This window comes from Panthera uncia (genome assembly GCF_023721935.1).
Source record: "Panthera uncia isolate 11264 chromosome A3 unlocalized genomic scaffold, Puncia_PCG_1.0 HiC_scaffold_11, whole genome shotgun sequence".
Taxonomy (NCBI): Eukaryota; Metazoa; Chordata; class Mammalia; order Carnivora; family Felidae; genus Panthera; species Panthera uncia.
In genome coordinates this window covers 3572928-3594621 of record NW_026057578.1, presented here as the reverse complement: position 1 = coordinate 3594621, position 21694 = coordinate 3572928, and the positions used below count along the sequence as shown (strand labels likewise).

The 21694-nt window shown below is 38.9% G+C and overlaps 1 protein-coding gene across 6 annotated transcripts in view; it reads right to left on the bottom strand.

The window, feature by feature from the left end:
• Positions 1-1244: 1244 nt before the first annotated feature.
• The window catches only part of SYCP2 (synaptonemal complex protein 2), a 73830-nt gene continuing 53380 nt past the window's right edge, over positions 1245-21694 (bottom strand). For 3 of the 6 annotated variants that reach the window (XM_049650524.1, XM_049650520.1, XM_049650521.1), the window contains exons 27-42: positions 21447-21502; positions 20958-21015; positions 19651-19819; positions 17673-17710; positions 17019-17189; positions 15418-15616; positions 14042-14253; positions 10461-10551; positions 10046-10198; positions 9396-9523; positions 8255-8349; positions 8078-8177; positions 7568-7626; positions 7384-7462; positions 7239-7295; positions 1245-6370 (exon numbers count right to left, since the gene is read on the bottom strand). In XM_049650524.1, the coding sequence (XP_049506481.1) occupies positions 6293-6370; positions 7239-7295; positions 7384-7462; positions 7568-7626; positions 8078-8177; positions 8255-8349; positions 9396-9523; positions 10046-10198; positions 10461-10551; positions 14042-14253; positions 15418-15616; positions 17019-17189; positions 17673-17710; positions 19651-19819; positions 20958-21015; positions 21447-21502 (1743 nt within the window). In that variant the 3' untranslated portion in view covers positions 1245-6292. Of the gene's footprint in view, positions 6371-7238; positions 7296-7383; positions 7463-7567; positions 7627-8077; positions 8178-8254; positions 8350-9395; positions 9524-10045; positions 10199-10460; positions 10552-14041; positions 14254-15417; positions 15617-17018; positions 17190-17672; positions 17711-19650; positions 19820-20957; positions 21016-21446; positions 21503-21694 lie in introns of those variants that run through there. The other 3 variants (XM_049650525.1, XM_049650523.1, XM_049650526.1) reach the window with 2 other exon arrangements.

The window sequence follows — 21694 nt, the reverse complement described above, 5'->3', positions numbered from 1 at the left end:
AAAATTAATGCTATTGCAGCATAAACCAAAATTATAGTATCTGAAGTTCAAGATAGCACAACAGACAAATCTCATTAAAAACATCTGATTCCTGGGGTGCCTGGGTGGCTCAGTCGGTTAAGTGCCTGACTTTGACTCAGGCCATGATCTCCTGGTTCGTGGGTTCGAGCTCCCCGTCGGGCTCTGTGCTGACAGCTGAGAGCTTGGAGCCTACTTCCGATTCTGTCTCCCTCTCTCTTTGCCCACCCCCTCTCAAAAATAAACACTAAAAAGTAAACATCTGTATTCCTGGGGGGGGGGGGGGCGGGATGTACTGAATTCTTTTCCTCTAGATGTTATTTTAGAATATTCCCATGGATATTTTGACCCGATGTGTTTTAAAACCTCCCCAAACTAAACATTACAAGCCCAGCCATAAAAAAAATATAACTTCTTCTTTGATAACATCTATGCACAATTGATACCCCTACACATTTCTTCCAAGGGGCCAAGCAAATGGAAGTCCCTAGGATTCTGCATCACTACCTTGAATTTCATTTTTAAGTAGAAGGAAAGGGTTGATCTCTCACTCATCTGTGTCTAGAGTGGAGCACAGTATGTGTCCTCTAACAGAGGCTCAAGTGGCTGATTGGCTAATATTTTGTTATCAATTTTAATGGGAATGCTGCAACTCCATAAAATTTGAGGGTCTGAGTTTTAGGTACATTGGCCCTCTCTGGTTTCAGTAAAGTCCTATCTAGAAATGCTACATTTGTTCACTTGTTCACGTTGTTGCAAGCTGGCTTTTTAGGGCACTTTTTAGGTTCTGGAAATAGTGGTGTAAGTTACTGTTCACAAGTGAATAAGACAAGCTTCCTGTTCTTGTAGGATTTATAGGAGTGGGGTTATGGAAGGGAAGAAGAAAGAAATTTCTGGAGTGATCTTAACATTAACAGGATTGTGAGGGAAGATCTCTCTGAAGAGGTCTCACTTACATGGGACCTGAAGGACAGCAAGTTCCTGGGAACAAAGACTCTAAGGTAGGAATGTGATTGTTCAAGACACGTTGCTTGAAGTCTGAACGAGAGGAGTAGGAAATAAGGGTGAGGAAAGGGACAGAGGCCAGCTCATGTGGGGACTTTTAGGTCCCGCTATAAAGGCGGGTTGTAAAGTGCAAAGGACACCTCTGGAGAGGTTTTGTGGGTGGTGGTTTTTCATTTTGAAGTAAAGTGAGGTGCAATTCAGACGACCTAAAGCTAACCATGTTGAGTGCACTTTGGTGGCATTTAATACACTCACAAGCCCATACAACCACTGCTTCTATCTAGTTCCAAAACATTTCCATCACGAAGAGGCTCTGTACCCTTGAAGCAGGTTCTCCTCAGCTTCCCCCTCCCCCAGCCCCTGGCAGCCACTCATCTGCTTTGTCTCCGTGGACTTACATATTCTGGAGATTGCATAATAGTCCAGTTCTATGGTGTAACCTCATGTTTAGTTTTTCACTTAGCATAATGTTCTTGAAACTCGTCTACACTGTAACACGAATCAGTATTTCTTCCTTTTGTGGCTGAGTAAATAGTCCATGTGTAGATACACTACATATGTTTATTCATTTAATGCCCACTTGGGTCGTGTCCACATTGGCCGTTGTGACTGGTACACATTCTTAGGTATTTGTTAAATATGTCTTCAATTCTTAGGGTAGATACCAAAGGGTGAGATTGCTGAGTCATGGGATAATTCCACATTTAACTCTTGAGGAACCACCAAACTGGTTTTCACAGCGGCTGGTAGTAGTTTACTTCCCCAGAAACACGCAAGGGTTCCAATTCTTGCACAAGCTTGCCAACGCGTGTTTTCTGTTCCTTGACTCTAGCCATTCTGGTGGGTGTGAAGTGCCATCTCGTTATGGTTTTGACTTGCAATTTCCTAACGACTGATGATATTCTGTGCATGTTCGTGTGCTGGTTGGCCAGGTGTACATCTTCCCTGGAGAAATGGTCACGCAAGTCCTTCGCCCATGTTTTAATTGGGTCATCTGTCATTCTGTTGCTTAGTTGTAAGAATTCTTTACATAGCCTCAATATTAGATCCTAATCAGGTATGTGCAAGCATTTTCTCCCATTCTGTAGGCTGTCTTCTCACTCTTATTAAAGTATTTTTGCACAAAGGTTTTCATTTTTTTTTTTAAGTCCCATTTGTTTTATGTTGCTGGTGCTTTGGGTGTCTTATCTAAGACTCCACTGCTAAATCCAAGGTCATGAAGACTTACTCCTATGTTTATTCCTAAGAATTTGTACTTTCCTAAGAATTTTGGATCAGTTTATCTTTTATGTGTGTGTAAAGTCAGGGCACAACCTCACTGTCTGGCATGGGGCTAGCCAGCTGTCCTGAGCTATGTGTTAAAGATTGTTCGTTTCCCCACCAAATGGCTTAGCACTCTCGATGAAACTCGGTTGGCCACAGGCGAGCAGGCTTACCTCTGGACCACCGTTTCTATTCCACTGGCCTAGGTATCTTTCCCTATTGAGGCACTACACTATTTTGATTGATGCAGCTTTGTAGTTAAGTGTTAACATTACAAAGTGTGAGTATTCCAACTGTATTATTTTTTTGAGGTTGTTTTGCTTTGTGGGGCCCCTTCCATTTCCATTTGATTTTTAGGATCAGCTTTTTTATTTCTGCAAAAAGGCCATTGGCATTTTGACAGGGATTGCATTTAATCTGTAAATTACTTCAGAGGACTGCCATCTTGACAATATTAAGTTTTGCACTCGACCACAAGATGTCTTTCCACTCACTCAGATCTTTAATTTCTACTGACATCTCATGGTTTCCATGTGCAAATCTTTTACCTCCTTCATTAAATGCATTCCTTTTAATGTGCTGCTGAATCCAGCTTGCTGTTATTTTGTGGAGGATTTTTACCTTGTGTTCATAAGGTATACTGGTCTGGAGTTTTCTTGTGATGTCTTTAATTTTGGGAGCAAGGGAATGCTGATCTCATAGAGTGAGTTAGGAACGTTCTCTCTTCTATCTTCTGGTGTTAATTCTTGTTTAAATACTTGGTAGAATTCTTTGTTGATTATGGATTCAATCTCTTCACGTGTTATAGGACTGTTCAGATTTTGCTTCTCCTGAAGTAAGTTTTGGTAGTTTGTGTTTCTAGGAATTCACCACTTTCCCATGAATTATCTAATTTGTTGCCATATGACTCTTTATAGTATTCTCATGATCCTGTTTCTTTAAGGTCAGTGGTAATGTCCCAAATTTTCATTCCTGATTTTAGAAATTTTAGTCTTCTGTGTATCTCAGTCTAATAATGGTTTACCAACTTTTGGTTTTGATTTTCTATTGCTTTTCTATTCTGTGTTTTTTTCTTAAATCTCCAATATTTTATTATTTCCTTCCTTCTAACAACTTTGGGGGTCACTCTTTCTCCTAGTTTTTTAAAGTTGGGTTACTGATTGGAGTTCTTCGTTTTTAACTTCTATAAATTTGCAGCTGTAAACTTCCCTCTCAGTGATTTCACTGTGTCATAGAAGTTCCAGGATGCTGCATTTTTGTTTGTCCCAAAGTATATTCTCATCTCCCTTTGATTTATTCTTTGACCCATTAGGTAAGAGGATGCAGTCACTGGAGTCTCAAGTAAGGAAGTGGCACGCTAGGATTTATGACTTAGCAAGAATATATTGGCTGCAAAGTAAATAAAGTATTGTGGGAGCACGTGTGTGAGTGCTGGAGAGCCATTCAGGAGGCTGGTATGGTAGTCTGTGTGAGAAATAGTGACACTGTCAATAGTAGTGACTGTGCAAGTGACAGAAATTACACATTTGGAACATACTTGGGCAGTAAAATCCACAGGATCTGATCAACTAAGTGGCCACTTAGTTTCAGTTAAGGGAAAAAGAGAAATCAGAAATTCCTTCTAGGTTTTGGCTTGCATAGTCGGGTGGCTAAAAGCGACATTTACTGAGATGGAGAGACGATGTTTATTTTTCCTTTGGTGTTGAGAAGGAATGCCAAGGGAGAGAAATCAAGGGTTGTTTTGAGACCTGAGATGCTTGTTAGAACTGTCAATAACGAGTGTGTATGAGATGCTGATGTCCAAAGCAAGGGTCAGAACCTGGATACATCTGGAAGTCATCAACACAGAGATGGTGATTACGTGGAACCAGATGCAGTTACCTAAGGAGGAAGTATAGATTGAGGAATGAGCCCCACATCCAGAGGTAAAGGGGAAGCCGGGAGCGAGACAAGGAATGGAAAATATGCCAGGCCAAGTCTGGGTGACAAAGCACTGAGAAGCTGAGTTAAGAAGAAGATAGAGATTAAACTTGGTAAAATCAATCACTGATGATTTTCATAAAAAGTCGTTTCGGGGAAATAGTAAGTAAAGCAGCTGGGCTGAGGGAGGGTGAAGCACAAGCAAGAAGTGTACAAGCTGAGATAGTAACTGGGGAAAATTCTTTCCCTATGCTCTGTGTGGAGGTGAGTAGAGAATTACACGGGACGGGCAGCAGTCAGAGGGGAGCTTGGTGCTAAAGGCCTTGTTTTGTTTCGTGTGTGTGTGTGTTAGTAAGTGTGGGCTACACACCCTGCAGAGAGATGCCAGAGACGGTCAAATGCAGAGCACTGGTGGGGACGGTCCTTAAATGAAGAGGCACATGTGCCACTGGAACACGTGGGAAATCGGGAAATGCCGGTATTGGCAGGTAACAGGTCAGAATTCAGGGAGCAAGGATGGGCAAGTGGGAAGTGAGGCCCTCAGCTACAGGGGGAAGAACGAAGGACAGAGGTACTGAGATGCAACGATACTCCGGAAAAGAGGCAAAGCCAATTAAAAGGGGCAAGTGAGGATTGTCAAGCAGCCATTTGAAATGTGCCGTCCTGACGTTCAGGTTGTGGAATGAGGGGTGTGAATTAGCGGATGCAGCGAGAGGAGAGAGTTCTTTTCGACTGAAGAGCCGAGAATAGGTAAGGAAGCACAGACAGACAAGGAAGGGAACAGGCTTAGCGGAGCAGTGGTGGCGTCAACAGCCCAGACCACGCTAGACAGCAAGCTGGAGAGACGCGACAAAGGTCGGCGCGGTAAGAAGGCTGGAAACGGGAGCTTCAGAGGGGGAGCCACGACTGGCACTGGCCAGCTCACAGCTCACACTCGGGCTGGCGTCCACGTACAGTGAGTGTGGCCGCAGAGGAGGTACGCAGGGAGGTGGGTCGTCAGGCGAGCAGCCCTCATGTCTCGCAGGGCAACTCCTCCGGGCAGTATTTACTGTCGGACGGCTGTCGCGGTCTCGTGCCATAAAATGCCTGCTACCCTATCAGTAATGGAATAAAGCTAAGACGGAAAGGGTTTGCCTCTGCTTGTCCAGACTGAGAAAAGCCACTTCTAGCATGCTGCTTCAATGCTGGTAGTAGCAAAATTCTCTGCTACCATTAAAATAGTGAGTGAGGCTGCTTAATTTCATACTTCAGATGTCTGATTGTACAAGGATGTTTCGTCTGATCCGATGTTCGTAAAATGGGGAAATGATTCATAACATTTTATTTATAATCCTTATCCAAGTGGCACAGCATTTATTTCAACTTTAATACATTAAGTGTATTTTTATATTCTAGCAAAATATTATAGTGAATAGAAGGAGCTTAAAAAGTACTTGTCAAAAGAGCATGCTTAGGAGTTAAGGTATCTACCTGGAATTAAAATATTTAGAAAATACAGTAACTCTTATAGGCTGTTTAATGCCTTCTAATACAGGTGCCATAACTGAATAAATACACTCTCCAGCAGTGGGCCAGAAGTACCGACTCACACTCCGGTAAGCATCTGAAATCAGAGGCTTCTCCCCCTTCTCAGCAGGGCCAAGTTTTTATTGCATGTAGTATACTCCGAACTAGTAATACCTTATATTTAGTCCAAACTGTATTCATTTAAAAGTACATTTTCTATGGTAAGTTTTAGTTTATTAAAGAAACTAGTTTTGTGAGTATAGTTAACTCAGTAAGATTTGTCTGTCCAACATACATAGTCCTACAGAAACAAGCAAAATTCCTTTTACTATTTGGTTTTCCCAAAATTTTTCCCTAAAAAAAGAACAGTACTATATAGACAAAGGTCTTTTGAGGCTGGAGTCATGTTAGAGTGGTTCTTTCTCATCCATAAGACAACAATTTCTTTGGATTTGGAGGCTCCTACAAAAGTACTCTTGCCTGGGTGACGTCTGTTTTTCTCTCGGTAGAGCCACTGTGGGATTTCCTGGTATACACAAAAAGGGGTAAGTGGCTACAACTAATCGCTAACACCCAGACATCACACATGAACGTTTCTTTCATGAGCCATGAATAATGACATCAGTCCTCTGCGTACGTTGAGAAGCTCCTCTTCTTGCTATAGCCGGGGAGGGGGGGAAAAAAAAATCACACTTAGATTTTAAATGATCACTATAAAACCATCAAACGGAAAGAAAAAAGCTAGCTGTTATTAGGGATTCTTTTCAAAACAACCCCTTTCCTAAAGGTATTTTGTATCAGCGCTCATTCTGTCTAGCCCCCCAGGATCTATTGCTAGGTGTCTCCGGAGTTCAGGGCTCAACACGGATATTCTAGGCGCTCAATGTAGAGATCCGGTCTTTTAAAGCCCAAACTGCTGTTGACATTTCTTTCTAGACTGCTCCCCTCCAGACCGTCTTCGCCACAACAGTCTGCTGGGGTTCTATTAATGGAGCAAGTACACTAGTGCTCTGTGTACAGGAAGTCTTCAAGTCTACATGGAAAATGTCTGCCATCGTTGAGAGCAGTGCCTTTGGGCCCCTCCCCTCCAAGGGTCTTTTCCCCCAGAATGCAGCTGCTGGGCTACTAGACCTCTGGGTCAAAGTCCACTACTTCCATCATCCAATCTAAGTTAATGGAGTCCTGCTGTCCAAGCAGACAGCGATTCTGGGGGCTCTGTCCTGGCACACCTTCTTCAGAAGGCACAGGCCTGCTGCCGGGTACAGTGCTTGGGTACAGAACAAAGAACAAAGAAGTTACGCTCTTAGCTCATGTAAACATTTCCGAACCGATACTCCCTTAGGAGGGACTCATTTAAATCACCTCTGTGACTATCGTACTCTCGACTTGCTCCCATTATTCCAGTTTAGAGAACTCAACCCACTGGGCTGAAAGCCTCTCTCCATCCCCACAGGAGAAAAGGCTGTGGGAGAAGTCGCCGCTACGAGAGACGGAAGCACGTGAACCCCAGGGGGCAGCCGACCCACCGTGTCCTTCAGAAGCTGTTCCTGCAGCACCTTCATGTCCTCCTTCATCGAGCACATCTGTAAAGCAGTATTGCACCCATGACGTTTACCGTCACATTTTCACAGCGAAGCTGTATCGATTATAGGAGTGTAAAAAAGCTTGTACCTCAGATGTAAAAACGGCGTCTTCGTAATCAGTGTTGTAGAAGACATTTTTGTCCAGTGACGCTTTCAAGTGGTGAAGCCTAGCAGAGGAAGTCACTTTTGAATTGCTATAATATTGCAATTACGTTTATATTTAAAAATTGAAAGTGTATATAGGTCATAGTCATTAAGAATGCCACACCAACCTCTGCAGCTCACTTTTTTGATAGGCACTGTACTTCTGAAGTATCTTCTCCCCCAATTCCTACATTTAAAAATACAAAAAAATAAAACTTGCAGAATTCCTATGTTCCTATTCCTAGTTTAAATAAACTTGGCTAGATGCTGAGCATATTCTAGATGTCATACACTGTCTCAGGGTTTCCCCCATATTATCAAAGGTACTCATCATAAGCTTCAGTCTCTAAGTGTGTGTATATGAAACCTAAAACTATTGTTTTTAATGTTTAATGTTTATTTTTTGAGAGAGAGAGAGAGAGTGTGTGTGAATGGGAGACACAGAATCCGAAGCAGGCCTGCACAGGGCCCGGTGTGGGGCCCAAACTCATGCTCCATGAGATCATGACCTGAGCCAAAGTCAGACGCTTCACTGACTGAGCCACCCAGGCACCCCTAAAACAATTTTCTAAAGAACAAAATTAACAGAAGTTTTCCTGAGTGTGGCTCTTTAAAAAAAAATTCTTAAAAGCACAAACCACAAATTCCTTCTCCAAATCTTTTAAAGACTGTGAATCTTTTTCAAAATTCTCCAGCTCCTCTATGATGATGAATTGGAATTTATCGAGTTTTTTGATCCTATTAAGGAAACAAAATGAAAAAAAATTTTAAACCATAGCATTCAGAAGACTGCAAAAAAGGCTTTTAGTACAGACCTGTACTCCTGAATCTGATGGTTCATGTTGGTCAGATGTTGTTGAGCTGTTTTCCAAGACTGCTTTGCAAAATAATCCATCATTTTTTGGCGGATCTGAAAAACACATTTTTTTTTTTAAACGGAAAAACACATTTTTAACTTGAAAACTCTTCACAAAATAATAATTTAACCAAGACTGTTAATAACAAAGCCTTTACCATGCAAATGACTAAGAAAAACTCAGAGAAGTAAAAAATGAAAAACTTGGTGATTTAAACTGAAGTGTTAATAAAAAAGCTCAGTCAGGGCAGTGTCTGGTTCCATCAAGAAAATTCTAAGGATTGAATTGATCATTGTTTCCATAAGGACACCACACTCTGTTTATAAAAACGCTAGTGATTATAATTCTCTTCAGGAACAAAGCCCAAATTCACACTCAGAATGTCTTCCACAAAAACATATATTTGCTGGATCTAGCCAGATGCAGAACAGAACAGATACACATAAATCAGGGCGGCTTCTCTGTTTATAGGTTGTCCTTTGATAATTAAAATATACAGAATCTTATTTCAGACGAAGGACAAAGACAAGAGAGGGGCTGATGATAAAAGGTGTTTTTCCACACGGGTTAACAGGAGGCGAAGACAAGTATTCCCAGCACAGGCATGTGAGATAAAGAGGTAGGTGGAGAAAACAAGAGTTGATTGTTTTAGAAAGTATTTTTGCAAACATCACCTCACTGGAGCCTCAGTGGCTAAGGCTCCACAAGCAGTGACCTGGTAAAGCAGTGCGAGAGGATTCCTCTGGCTTCCTCCTCGACTGCAGCAACCTTGCTAGCTGTCATCTCCGCGCAACGAAAACATGAGGCACGGAAAGAAAATTGTTCAGACCAAAAGAAAAAGCACGGAAGGGTCAAAATGGTAAACTGAAAAGGAAAATAAAGAATCTAGGAAAAGAAAGACTATGGAAAATGCACAGACTTGAGAAGAGAAACCAGGCTTAGAAGACAAATCACTCCGCTTCTCACCAGTCCGTGAGGAAAAGCGAGTTCCTAAACGGGTGTGTTGTTGCCAAAGGATCAAACGAGGTGCTCGTCTAGTAGACAGGTGGCATATTATTTTATTGGGTATAAAATTGTCATTTAAAGAATGGTAACTTACATGAAATTTCCTCCTAAATTCTGTATTGAGCTTCTCACACATCATCCCCACACCTGAAATTTCACTTTCCCAGCTCTCCGCAGGAAGAGACAAGTCATTTGTTGATAACGGAGATATACTTTCAGATACTAAAAAATGGAGACAATCAGCTGAAGATATGCATTATTACAAATTTAGCCTTGTCATGAGGCTGAGGACAAAAATCTTATTTTCAGATTCTATGTGTGATCTAATAATATGACATAAAAGGTAGTTAAAAATATTTTCATTTCTAAAAAATCCTCTTGGCATGGGTATTGAGGCAAAAATGTTAACGGTGAAATGGAATGGTTATTTTTTTAACTATTTCCATGTTAATAACCAAATATTTAGTGACATACCAATGTATCTGTAAATTTACATTCTAGTAAAACGTGGTAATCAGTAATAGAATTAAAAAGAAGATTTAGGGCACAAAGACCCTTACTAACTATATTATTCACATAAAGTGAACTTGGTGATAGAGCATCATCCTTATGAGACTTATCCAAAGTTCTCTTTACAAAGGGGATTTTGTGTGTGTGTGTGTGTGGGTGTGTGTATCATTTAAGATCTCAAAAACCATCTTCCACAATTAATTGCATTTTGACACAGGCATTTGATCTACCTACCTTTATAAGTGTGATTGTCTGTGTCTTCAGTTCTGGATAGTTTTTTGGGAAGCAAGTATACTCTCCCTTCCTCCTCCTCTTCTACTACATCAGCATTACTTAGATTATCTTCTTCTATGTACATTCGTTTGCGACTAAAATGCTGTGTGGGGCCTTAGGAACAGTTAAAAAACAATAGCGCTACAATCTTGATCAAAAATAACCTAATAATTTTCTTGCTTTTATTAAAAAAGCCTTTCAGTTATTTGTTTGCATTGTTTTAGGCAGCTGTACATTAAATTCTCTCCAGCTTATTTTCAATTTGACATTAGCCACATTGAATAAATGGTATGACTTAAAATGTAATTCCTTTAGAAAGTGAAATTGCATAGTAGTTCAACAATGTTGTTTTTAAAGCACTGCTGTGACTACAAACCTGATACATGAGTAGAGTCACAAGGAATGTCGCACTGTATTTGCTCTCTTCCTTCACTAGACATAGATAGTGGAGACGCGGAATGATTTCCCTAAAACAGGTATTAGAAATTGGGGGAAAAAATTCTGTAAGTCCTCTTGGCTTCACCTTTGATCATCCTTCTCAAACCCTAAAGCAAGTCAATTTGCAATCGTCCATTCTTTTTTCAGATACTTTTGTTTAGGTCCCTTCCCAGCCCTCCTCCGCCAAGCTGTAAAATTTTGCATTTACCGTTCTGTGTCTTACAGATTACTAAAAATATTTTTGTTGATGGGCTATGGACTGTGGTAGTGGCACGAAGTTCAACCGATTCCTAAATAATCGTGAAACCAGAAAGTCCCCATTACAAATACATGTCAGTGGCTCAGCAACTATATCTTCACTATTTGAGAACTGACAACTTCTCATTTCAAAAATTTCAACTTTTTTCCATGATCTTTAAACATGGAAATACTTTGAACATCAGATTTTCAAGTAATAACCGTTGAAAAATATTTAAAATATATTAATCGTTTAGGGCCAGTAGTCTGATTCTTATAAGAACCATCTTAGTTTAAGTCTGATGGCTATAGTGTCCTTCAAACCTCTATTGCTCCTGTATGTGATCTTCTTTGTTACGTGCAAGTTCAACTTTGATATACTGTTTTTTCCCAAACTGTGTTTCCATCTGAATAGCTGGTGGAAAATTATGTGTTTCTTATGTAAGCACCACGGAACTTATTATTTTTTCTATGCACAACAGTATTATAAATTGGAGTATGCCTGGGCTATGAATGAGCAAGACCTACAGAAACCCAGAGGAAATTAGAAAATTATTTAAAACCCAAAACAAAACCACAACAATATTCAACCAAAACTACTTATATTTCGAGGGAATAATTCATTCGCTGCTAAAACTCAACACCCATTTATAACAAAAAGGGAAAAAGTCCTTGGACAACTACAACGTTAATTTGATAAGTATCTACCAAAAACGATGGGTAAGTGTGTCTGCTAGTATGGCATTTATTTAACATTTCCCCAGAGGTCACAGTCACCTTAACAATAAGAAACTTAAGTATAAGGACTGGAATGGGAAATACACAAGTTATCATGAGTAACTGTCTATATCCAGAATCCAAGAGAACCTAGGCAGGGAATTATGACAAAATTAGTGAAGGTAGGTGGAGATATAAAAATCCATAGTGTTTCTATACAAAGCAAAAACATTAAAAACCCAGAAAAAAATTTTAAGGTTTTTTTTTAGTACAGCAAAAAGAAAATCCATAAAATACAGGAATTAATTTTCTTTGTGGAAGATCTGGCATCATTTTTTGGCAATAACACCAAAATGTAGAAAGAAAAATATATGGGTGAGAAAGCACCCAGTATCAATACTAGGAAATGGCATTCTTCCCTTGAACAAAGTAATTCCAAAATTTACATGGATGATTCAAGGGCCATGAAGATTTTAAGTAAAAGAATGAGAGGGGCAGGGTTGGTGAAACAGCCTGCAAGTGTTAAAGTCTATACCAACGACAGCAATGGGGCATTAGCACAGAGACAGACTGGCCAGTCACACGGAACAGTGCCCAGCAGTTGGCCCTCCAGGTTGCCTAGGCTGTGCCCAGATTAGCATTACGAACGATGGACAAAGGAAGGCACTTCATGTATGATGCTGCACTAATGCCCGAGAAAGACTGAAAACCTAGAAGTTAAAACTAACATTTTTACAAGAAAGGAAAATATGACCATAGCTGAGGGATTTCTTGATCACAGAAAGACTCTGGTAAATTCCATTATAACAAGTTTTGTCATATGGAAATTTTTTTTCATTTAAGTGAAATTATAGCTACTGGAAAAAGAATGTTTGCACTGCACATACATAAGCAATTTAGAATATCTAGACTATTTTAAGAACTACAAGTTTATAAAAAAAAAAAAAGTCAAACAATTAAAAATTAGCAAAAAAAGGCAATTCACAAAATGGCCAAAAAACATGAAGTACTCACTGATGTTTTTAATCGGTAAAATGCAAATCAAAGTTATACACTACACATCAGATTGGTGATCACAAACAGAACATCTGGTAACGGTTAAAACTGTAGAGAAAACTGCCACTATCACAGAGAGTGTCGGAGAGTATAAGCTGACAGAACTAATTTATATAGCAAATTTCTAATATCTCAGAGTCAACAGTCAACGGGAAACAAATGGCCGATGAATATGTAACAATTAAAATTCTGACTAGTACAACGTAGCCTGAAAGAAAAGTGGGCAGGGAATCCCCTACGTTTTGAGATTTGCAAGACGGGAGGGACACTGGAGGGATTAAAGGATTCAGGGACACGAACGATGGTACGGCAAAGGACCATGGGATGGTGACCTAGTGGAAAACTGGTGTTCTGCAATTGCGAGCCTTGCAAAGGTGCTTTGGGAGTTAACCAGGAGGGGGGCTTAGACCTGTCTGCTTTACATGGTGTAGCTCCACTGTTACTTGTTTGGCACACTGGAGGTTTCATAAGAGATTTGGTTAGAAAAATATGCTCTGTGAAAACTACTAAACAGAATAAAAGGACCTTAAAATCCTGCAGAAATACAAATATTCGGTTCAAAGTGATAGGACAGAGTTTGGTTTTATCAGAGGTCTCCTATCTGGGCTGTGGGTACACTGAACTCTCGTTAATTCCATGTCCGTATATGGAGGTCCACACACATCAAGAAAATAACGTATCTGGGTACTTACTACGTATCAGGTATTCTGCTTGTACAATCAGACTAATTTTTCACAACCCTACTGTACAGATGAGAAAACTGAGGTAGAGCGGGCTTCATTAGCTTGTAAAATGTTACACAGCTAGCAAGTATTTAAATGCAGTTCTGTCTCACTCAGAACTCTTTCAGCTATACCCAGTTATACTATCTTGGCAATCAGTTCTATAACTTTATAGAGAGACCTATAGAGAACTATAAAATTCTCCAAATTAAGCCATCTACACAACCCAAGTCAAAAGGGGATGGCAGTGGGGTGGGTTTTAAACTGGTACCGAAGTATCCACAACTTACAACTCTTCTCTGTAGGCATAGTATTTTAACCTCACTTTGACCATAATTGATTCCTATCTTTAATGTCTTTTTACAACACTTTGAACATACCTACACGTTAGGAAGAAATGGTACATGTAACAATACACAAGAGAAGAAGAATGAAGAATTTTCCACTGTATCACTAACTCTGTTCATCTTAATATTCACTCATTCATGAACTATGTGGTTTTGATGCATAGACGAGTGAGCAGTGCCTCTGTTGAAGTGATCATTCCTTGAGAAGAGACACACTCGCTACTTCTCACGCCACCACACCCTTCCTCCTGGACAGCTAATTAGTCTATCAATCTCACAGAGGCCGTTCTACTTACCAGTACGTTATTCTTGTCCCACAGACCAAACCCAGAACCCTAAGTTAGGTGGACAAGCAATGTGTACTTGATTAAAATTAGAGGGAAATGATTTCCCCACTTCAGATAGATCTGATAAAGGAGGAAAATAGCGTATATTCTTACCAACAAGAAGGATCGTGGAATTGGTGAGCAACGTTCTCGTGCACATACATTTTTGTCACTGTTTTTAGGTGACTTTGCTGGACCTCCGACTCTATATTTACTGTTTAAAGATTCAGGTGATGAAGTTTTCAGATAAGGTGATATGGATTTTGTTATACAGTCATAATCCTGAGTAAAATCCTTCTCTGTTATTTTCTCTATACCTATATTGCCTCACAAAACACAGATGACAGGTATTATCATTGATGTCTGCTTTGGAAATAGTAAGATGTTAAACTCTAAGACTACAATGATTTATCAAATCCTCATCTTCTTTGTATTTAAAAAGATAAATTTCTAATAAATTTAATTTATATTAAAATCATTTGATTTGTAAGGCTTAGAAAAATATTAATGGCTCCATTTAAGATGTAAGTATAAGAACTTTCAAAAGCTCAAACAAAAATATCTATAGTATGAGCTGCACCGTTATGATCAACCTAAGCATTATCTTGAGTATTTTGACATCACAGCCAGAACTGTTATAAAGTCACAGAATTTTCTGGTTGGAGATGGCTTGGGAAATCATCTTATCTAAATCCTTCATATATAGGTGAGGAAATTCATGGCTGAAATAAGTCTTAGTATAAATGGACTCTTAGTTTTCAGATAAAATCAGGGCATGTGTGTCTCTGTTACAGTGTGCGGTTATCGGAGATGTCAGTGGTCCTGGGCGCTGAGAAAATATTCTAGTAAAGAACAAAATAGCTACTTTGGAGGAAGTATATATTAACTTATGGATACTTGGAAATGCTTTAAAATATCCTTAAAAAGAACAGAAAAAAAGTGCAAACTTATAGTTACTATATTAGAAAAGTGTGTGTGTGTGTGTGTGTGTGTGTGTGTGTGTACCAGAGCTCCAAAGAATATGAATTTTTCTTTGTCAGTTGTCTTTCAATAAAAGCAAACCTCAAAAATAATCCACTATGGGTCCACGGTATGACTAGGATGTTCCTTGCAGACTTTTTTGTCAATGAAATGTAAAAGAGAAAAAGTAGAAATCCCCATCATTATTTTCACATTAAATGTGTCTGGGGATTAAAAACCTAAAAGTTGATTTAAGCTTTCACATTACAATTTGTAAACGTACATTAAGTATTTTCCACATTGAACCATTTGGTCTTTAACGTCCTCCCATGAAAACCTTGAGTGTCGTAGTGACACCGTTGCCACATCTACTTAGCAAAGACTAAGTTACTAGCATTAACTAGTTCACAAAATGAAGTTTGACTACCTATAATTTTGAGGCACATATTTAAGATTAATCTTCAAACTCTGTTTTCACAGAGTTATAATAGAAACTTGTTGAATATTTAAAAGAAAAAAATGATACTGACATCTCATGACTTCTATAGATGATGGGCTCCCAGATAAAGATACAGGAGATAAGCCAAGGCTATTATCTCTTACGGCATCTTTTAGTAGAGATGAATTTTTCCATTCTTTTGATATATCCTTCTGTGATTCGGCAGAGAAGGCTTTCTTCTGTTTCTTTGGCAGCTTTATGGTTTTGCTTCTGGAATGGATATTTTCCTCCTAATTGTATTGATAAGTTTTAAATTATACTTGAATGCAAGAAATTTATACTTGGACGCATAAAACAAATTATGCTGAAATATCAAATATCTTCTATTTACTATACACGAGCACAACAGGGGCTTCAACATGAGTACTGAAGGACTTTCTGCGTGTAGAAGGCATATGACAAATTCATAGGAAAATATACATGGACTATAATATCCTAAGAAATGCAAATAAAGCACCGTAAGGAGGTTATATCCAGTTTAGGGAAACTAGAAACAGTTCCTGGATTTCATGGTACTTGACGTGCTCGGGAGGTATAGAGAAGACGGTGAGGGGAGACCCCTCCCCCCCCCCCCGACAGGGTGCAGGGACTGGAGCTGCACAGTCTAGTGTGGGAGTCCCAGGTTAGCCCATCTGGCTGTTTCAGCTCTGAGCATACACCGGGGAGCAGGGGAAATGAGATTGCAAAGGTATTCTGCTGCACTGACCACATAGAGACTGTCAGCGTTTTTCTTTGAAGAGGGAGATGACGACAGGGAGCTTGGGAAGACTCATCTGACTACATGGAGAGTAAATTAAAGTAAGAAGTGATAGAAAATGCAGACGTAAGTTATGAAGTCCTTAAAGTCTTCCAAGTAAAGAATAACAAGGTTACAAACAAAGGGAGGTACAACTTTAATTATGTGCCATCAGTCAGAACAGTGTAATGATCAGACCTACCTTCAGTGCCAGACTCTTTGGGTTCAAACCTTTGTTTTACCACCTCCTAGCTGTGTGACCTTGGGCAAGTTCCTTCATCTCTCTGAGCCTCAATTTCTCATTTGTAAAATGAGATGTCAATAATAGTACTAGTCACCTATGGTACTTAAGAGATTTTAAGAAGTTAAATCTATAAAGTACTTAGAATAGCACCTGGCAAACTATAAGCACTATTTTTCTTTTTTTCTTTTTTGACTTTGTTAAAAAAGCTTTCAAGCACAGACGGCTGGGGATATGTCTGTAACATTAAGAGACAGAAAGAAGTCAAGGATAGACACAGGTGGGCAGTGTGTGGGAAGAACCTCAGATCTAGTATTTTTGCTTCCATTCAACAGAAAGAGTCACAGCTTTCCAACAGTCTGCACTTTTCTGACGTATAATTTGGAAAAATTCAAGCCCTTTTCTAATTCAAAAATGTTATCTTAAAGTTCTAATTTTACTAGAGTCAAACATCTGTTTTGTAACACTAATGCCAACTTATCACACATTTTAACATACTGCGTAAAGATCAATTTTTAGCATATAACATTTCTCATATAGAAGGTTCAATCTTAAAATGTGACAAATTCGACATTTCTGTAAAAATACATTCTCTATTTAGTATTTTAACAGGCTTTTTAGAAATTTTTAATCTGAATTATATCTATTTACTTACCTTGACTAGCAATTTCTCTTTCAATGAATGTGAAAATTCTTGTTCACTCTCTGATTCTGAATTTGAGAGATCTTTGTAATTTTTTTTGGTTTTTGCCGCTCTTCGTGGAAGTCTGGTTCTCCCATCTGGAACTGTCTCCTCTACCTTTTTGGTGGTGTTTTTGTTGGGTGTCTTTAGGAGAAAAATTTTTGAATTAGTAGGTCAATATGTGAGATGTAAGAAATACAAGCTATTTGCTATAAACTTGGCCCTGTGACAATACATAAAATATTTGTATTTTATAAAATTCCTGATTAATATTTTAAAAATACTGGATTTTATCCTTCCGTCCAAATAACTTCCCCATCACCTTTTTTATTCCTATCACCAAAGCTCTGCGGGGTCTGGTATATCTATTACCTAACTTACATAAAAAAGAGAAAGAGAGGAAAAAAGAGGAACAGCTATAGGTACTAGAATCACAAAATAAAATAGACCTAAAACAGGCCAACATGATTCAAAAAGGCAGAAAGTAAGAGTATGCATGCAAAGGCTAGAACAATTATGGAGAAACAACAACAAGGATAAAATTATAACATGAAAAATGAGGTTTTTTACATGCTAGGAGAAAAATAATTTTCAAGGGATGTTTGAACACCAACGTCTTGGTTTTACCATTTTAGATCTTGGTTGTCCCCTTTCCAATGATGGTCCTGCAATGCAAGAAAATAAAGTTACATTTTTCAAATAGATTAGAACTGGTATTAAAATTTATTAGAATATTTCTGCATAGAAGTTAAAATCATAACAAGAATACATATTTAAATTCATTCAAAAATTTGAATTTCGAGATGATTTGAGGCTAAACTGACATCGATAACTTTGTAGTGTTTGGTAGGATATAAATGACCAATTTCTTTTCTCCTTTACACTATGAAACTTCTTCAACATGCGTGAGAAGAGGGAATGTGAGTTATAAAGTGAACACCTATGCATCTATCAATTTAAAAGCTAGATTATGGATAATGATGTTATCTATTTATGTGTACTCTCTCTGAGGCTCAATATCCCCTCTGCCAAAAGGGAGTATTTTCATTATCGTGAATTGTTTCTCATTCATTTGGTCTTAAAAAAAATAAAGTTTTACTTCACAGATATGTATCCCTAAACAATATAATGAACTTTATAAAACAGTATCCTCTCCTATGTAATATTCTACGGTGTGCTTTATTTTTCGCCCCTCATTGTTTCTAAGATTCATCCATATTTCCTGAGAGTAGCTTTAGTCCCTATTCCTTTTTTTGCCTTTCAGGCACAATCAACTTTCTGAATATTCTCTGAAGCCTAAGAAATGGGACTATCCAAGCCAAGGAAGCAATGAAGTTCTGGGAGAAAGGTCTTCCAATCCTGGCGATAAGCCAGTCCCTACATGTGACTTGCAGACATGCAGCCGTTTAAACAAAACCATTCACTCAGAAGTCCAATTTTTTTTTAAAGTCTGTACTGATTACAGTACTCTAACCTTGAGTGTCTCAAGATGTTACAAATGAGTATAAACTCCCTGAGAGCATGTGACTTTTATCAGCTCCTGGCTGATACCACGCCGCTGCCCAGAGCAGGTGCAGTGCATCTTTCGGCCTCTTCTCACAGGTCCTGTCTGGGCTCTGGCCACCCCCCCCCCCCCGCCCCCACTGCACTCCCCGCACCAGCACATGCTGCTGTCTCAGACTTCTCTCTCTCTCTCTCTCTCTCTCTCTCTCTCTCTCTCGTATTAAGATGATTCTGCTGCTTCTCGTCTTGGCGGAGATGACAGGCCTCATCTCTTTTCAAGATTCAGCCTCATTCACCAATACGTGCCAAGCTTCATTTCCAGGTTTTTGTTTTTACTTCTGTTTACGCCGTCATGCACCCCACCCCCCACATACACAGAGGCTACTATTGGTTATATTTATCCTGACATAAAGTAAAGGCTGGTTCTCTTAAATATCAACTTAAAAGGTCTTATTTTAAAAATGGAATATATAAAATCTCTGTGTTTTAGTAAACAAGCTAGGAAAATGGTCCATATGTCTAGCCAAAAAACCCATACCTCAAACTCTTATCCAACTGCTTTAAGAGATTCACTAGACAAAGCAAAAGCCATATGCTGGGAAGATATTCTGTGGAAGATTTAGGCAAAAATATTTCTGCAAGAAAATGGTTTTCCTTATAATATGTTTTTATATGCATTCCTAAAAAGTACATGTGTTAGCTGTGACAGGAAATGGCATGTCCAAGATTTGATTTTTGCTTAGAGTGTTGGGTTCATGAGTATTTAATAACACACTATCCACAATAATTGCTAAACAATTGTAGAACAGCAGGCCACGAGTGGACAAATGGTGAAGAGTATGCATGAACCAAAGAATACGACAATCACATTTTCTGTCTTTAAGATTCCAGTAAAAAAAAATAATTTCTACACAACCATATTACTAAAAATAAAACAAAAAACAAAACCACTGTAGTGTCGTGGTGTAGTTACTCTTCTACTCATAAGACTACATAGTTATCAACACTAACAATGTACAGATATACTTGTCAGCCAACAAAGCATTTTAAGTAGTTGACATGGTAAAATCATTTCCAATATTTCTCTGAAGTCATTTCTTACTTGATTTGCCACTTTTCTGTTTCTTCACATTTTTATTTCTGCTATAGTCTATCAGCTGTGGTTTTGATTTTGGTTCCTTCAGCCAGCTAACATCGGTCTTGCTGTCATCACATCTGTATTCTGTGTCAGTATCACTAAAGAGATTTTTCTTTTTATGATTTGCTACAATCTATTAAAAAAAAAAAAAGAATCCATATAATAGATGAAGAAACGTGTCTCATTATATACCATTAAAGGTAAGTTAAGCTAGGGGCGCCTGGGTGGCTCAGTTGGATTAGCATCCAACTTTGGCTCAGGTCATGATCTCACAGTTCGTGGATTTGAACCCCGCATCAGGCTCTGTGCTGACAGCTCAGAGCCTGGGGCCTGCTTTGGATTCTGTGTCTCTTTCTCTCTCTGCCCCTCACCCACCTGTGCTTGTCTGTCTTTCAAAAATAAATAAATGTAGGGGCGCCTGGGTGGCTCAGTCGGTTAAGTGTCCGACTTTGGCTCAGGTCATGATCTCACGATCCGTGAGTTCAAGCCCCGCGTCGGGTTCTGTGCTGACAGCTCAGAGCCTGGAGCCCGTTTCAGATTCTGTGTCTCTCTCTCTCTCTGCCCTTCCCCTGTTCATGTTCTGTCTCTCTCTGTCTCAAAAATAAATAAACGTTAAAAAAAATAAAAATAAAAAATAAATAAATGTAAAAAAAATTTTTTTAAAGTTAAGCTAAAAAACAAAAAAACAGAAACGACCCAAGCAACAGAAAAACTAACTTAATTTTTTAGCATACTAATGTACCTGGCATTAAGAACACATATCCAGACAGACAAATCACCCAGAAACCCAGATCAGAGACTGAGATTCCTATTTTGTTGTTGTTTGAAAGTTAAAACAGCTTACTTCCACACAGACACGAGCTGATGCCATCAAAGAAAGTAACTAAAGCTATCATATCTTCTGTTAGTAGATGACTTACAAATAGCTCTGAGACCATAACAGAGTCATAGTGGGCACATGAACAGTCTAATAGAGGGGGAGAAACCCAAATATTTTTGTTTTCTAGATCTGTGATCATCTCTGGCACAGGAAATTTTTGTTTAAGTATTTATCTTGAGAGAGAGGGTGTGCATACGCGGGGGGAGGAGTAGAGAGAGAATCCCAAGCAGGCTCTGTGCTGTCAGCGCAGAGCTCGATCTCAAACCGTGAGATCATGACCTGAGCCAAAACGAAGAGCTGGACACTCAACCGACTGAGCCACCCAGGTGCCCCAGAAAATTATTTTTTAAAATAAAGTTCTTAACGGACACATTAGGATATTGTAACTTACTTTTTTATCTTTTGTTTTGAGAGAAGATTCAAGTTCATCATGATTCCTCAAACCTATCCTTAAACAAAAAGATGCATTAATTTTAATTTCATTACTTTTTCCTTAAGGTAACATGCACCGAACAGCTAGACACGGGTCTTCAGCCTTACTCTTTCACTAGCTCACTGTATAATTCTGGCCAATCGCTCATCCTCTCTGACCTCGGTTCATTATAAAAATAACAAGGTTGGATGAAGGACTGAGTCCCTCCAGCTTCATCATCGGACACGCACAGCTAACATGACAAGTGCAGAGGACGCACATGTCAGTTTCAGGAGTAAAGGCCGAAGCGTCAGGAACGTCAGGGGGCAGTCCCACCAACAACGTTCCCCATCCTTCTTCTCAGTATGGCAGAGCCTCTCACACAAACTGGGAGGACATACTGAAGAAAAAGAACAGCTGAGAAACTTATTTTACTCTGATCCATCCGATTATAATAAAAACACCTACAATTTTATTGAATTATCCACACAGGCTTCTGTAGCTGCAGCTTGAAATTCCTGGATCTAGATTGTGAATAAACATTAAAAATTTTTTCTTAGTGTCAAAATAAGGTAAACATACATTTTAAAAAATAAACATATAAATTCTAGTTTCTATCACTTCCTATCGTAAGACGCATCAATTAAATTAAGCTTACTAAAATACTTTTATATATAAAAAGAAAGTTAATACTATAAAATATATTAAAATATATA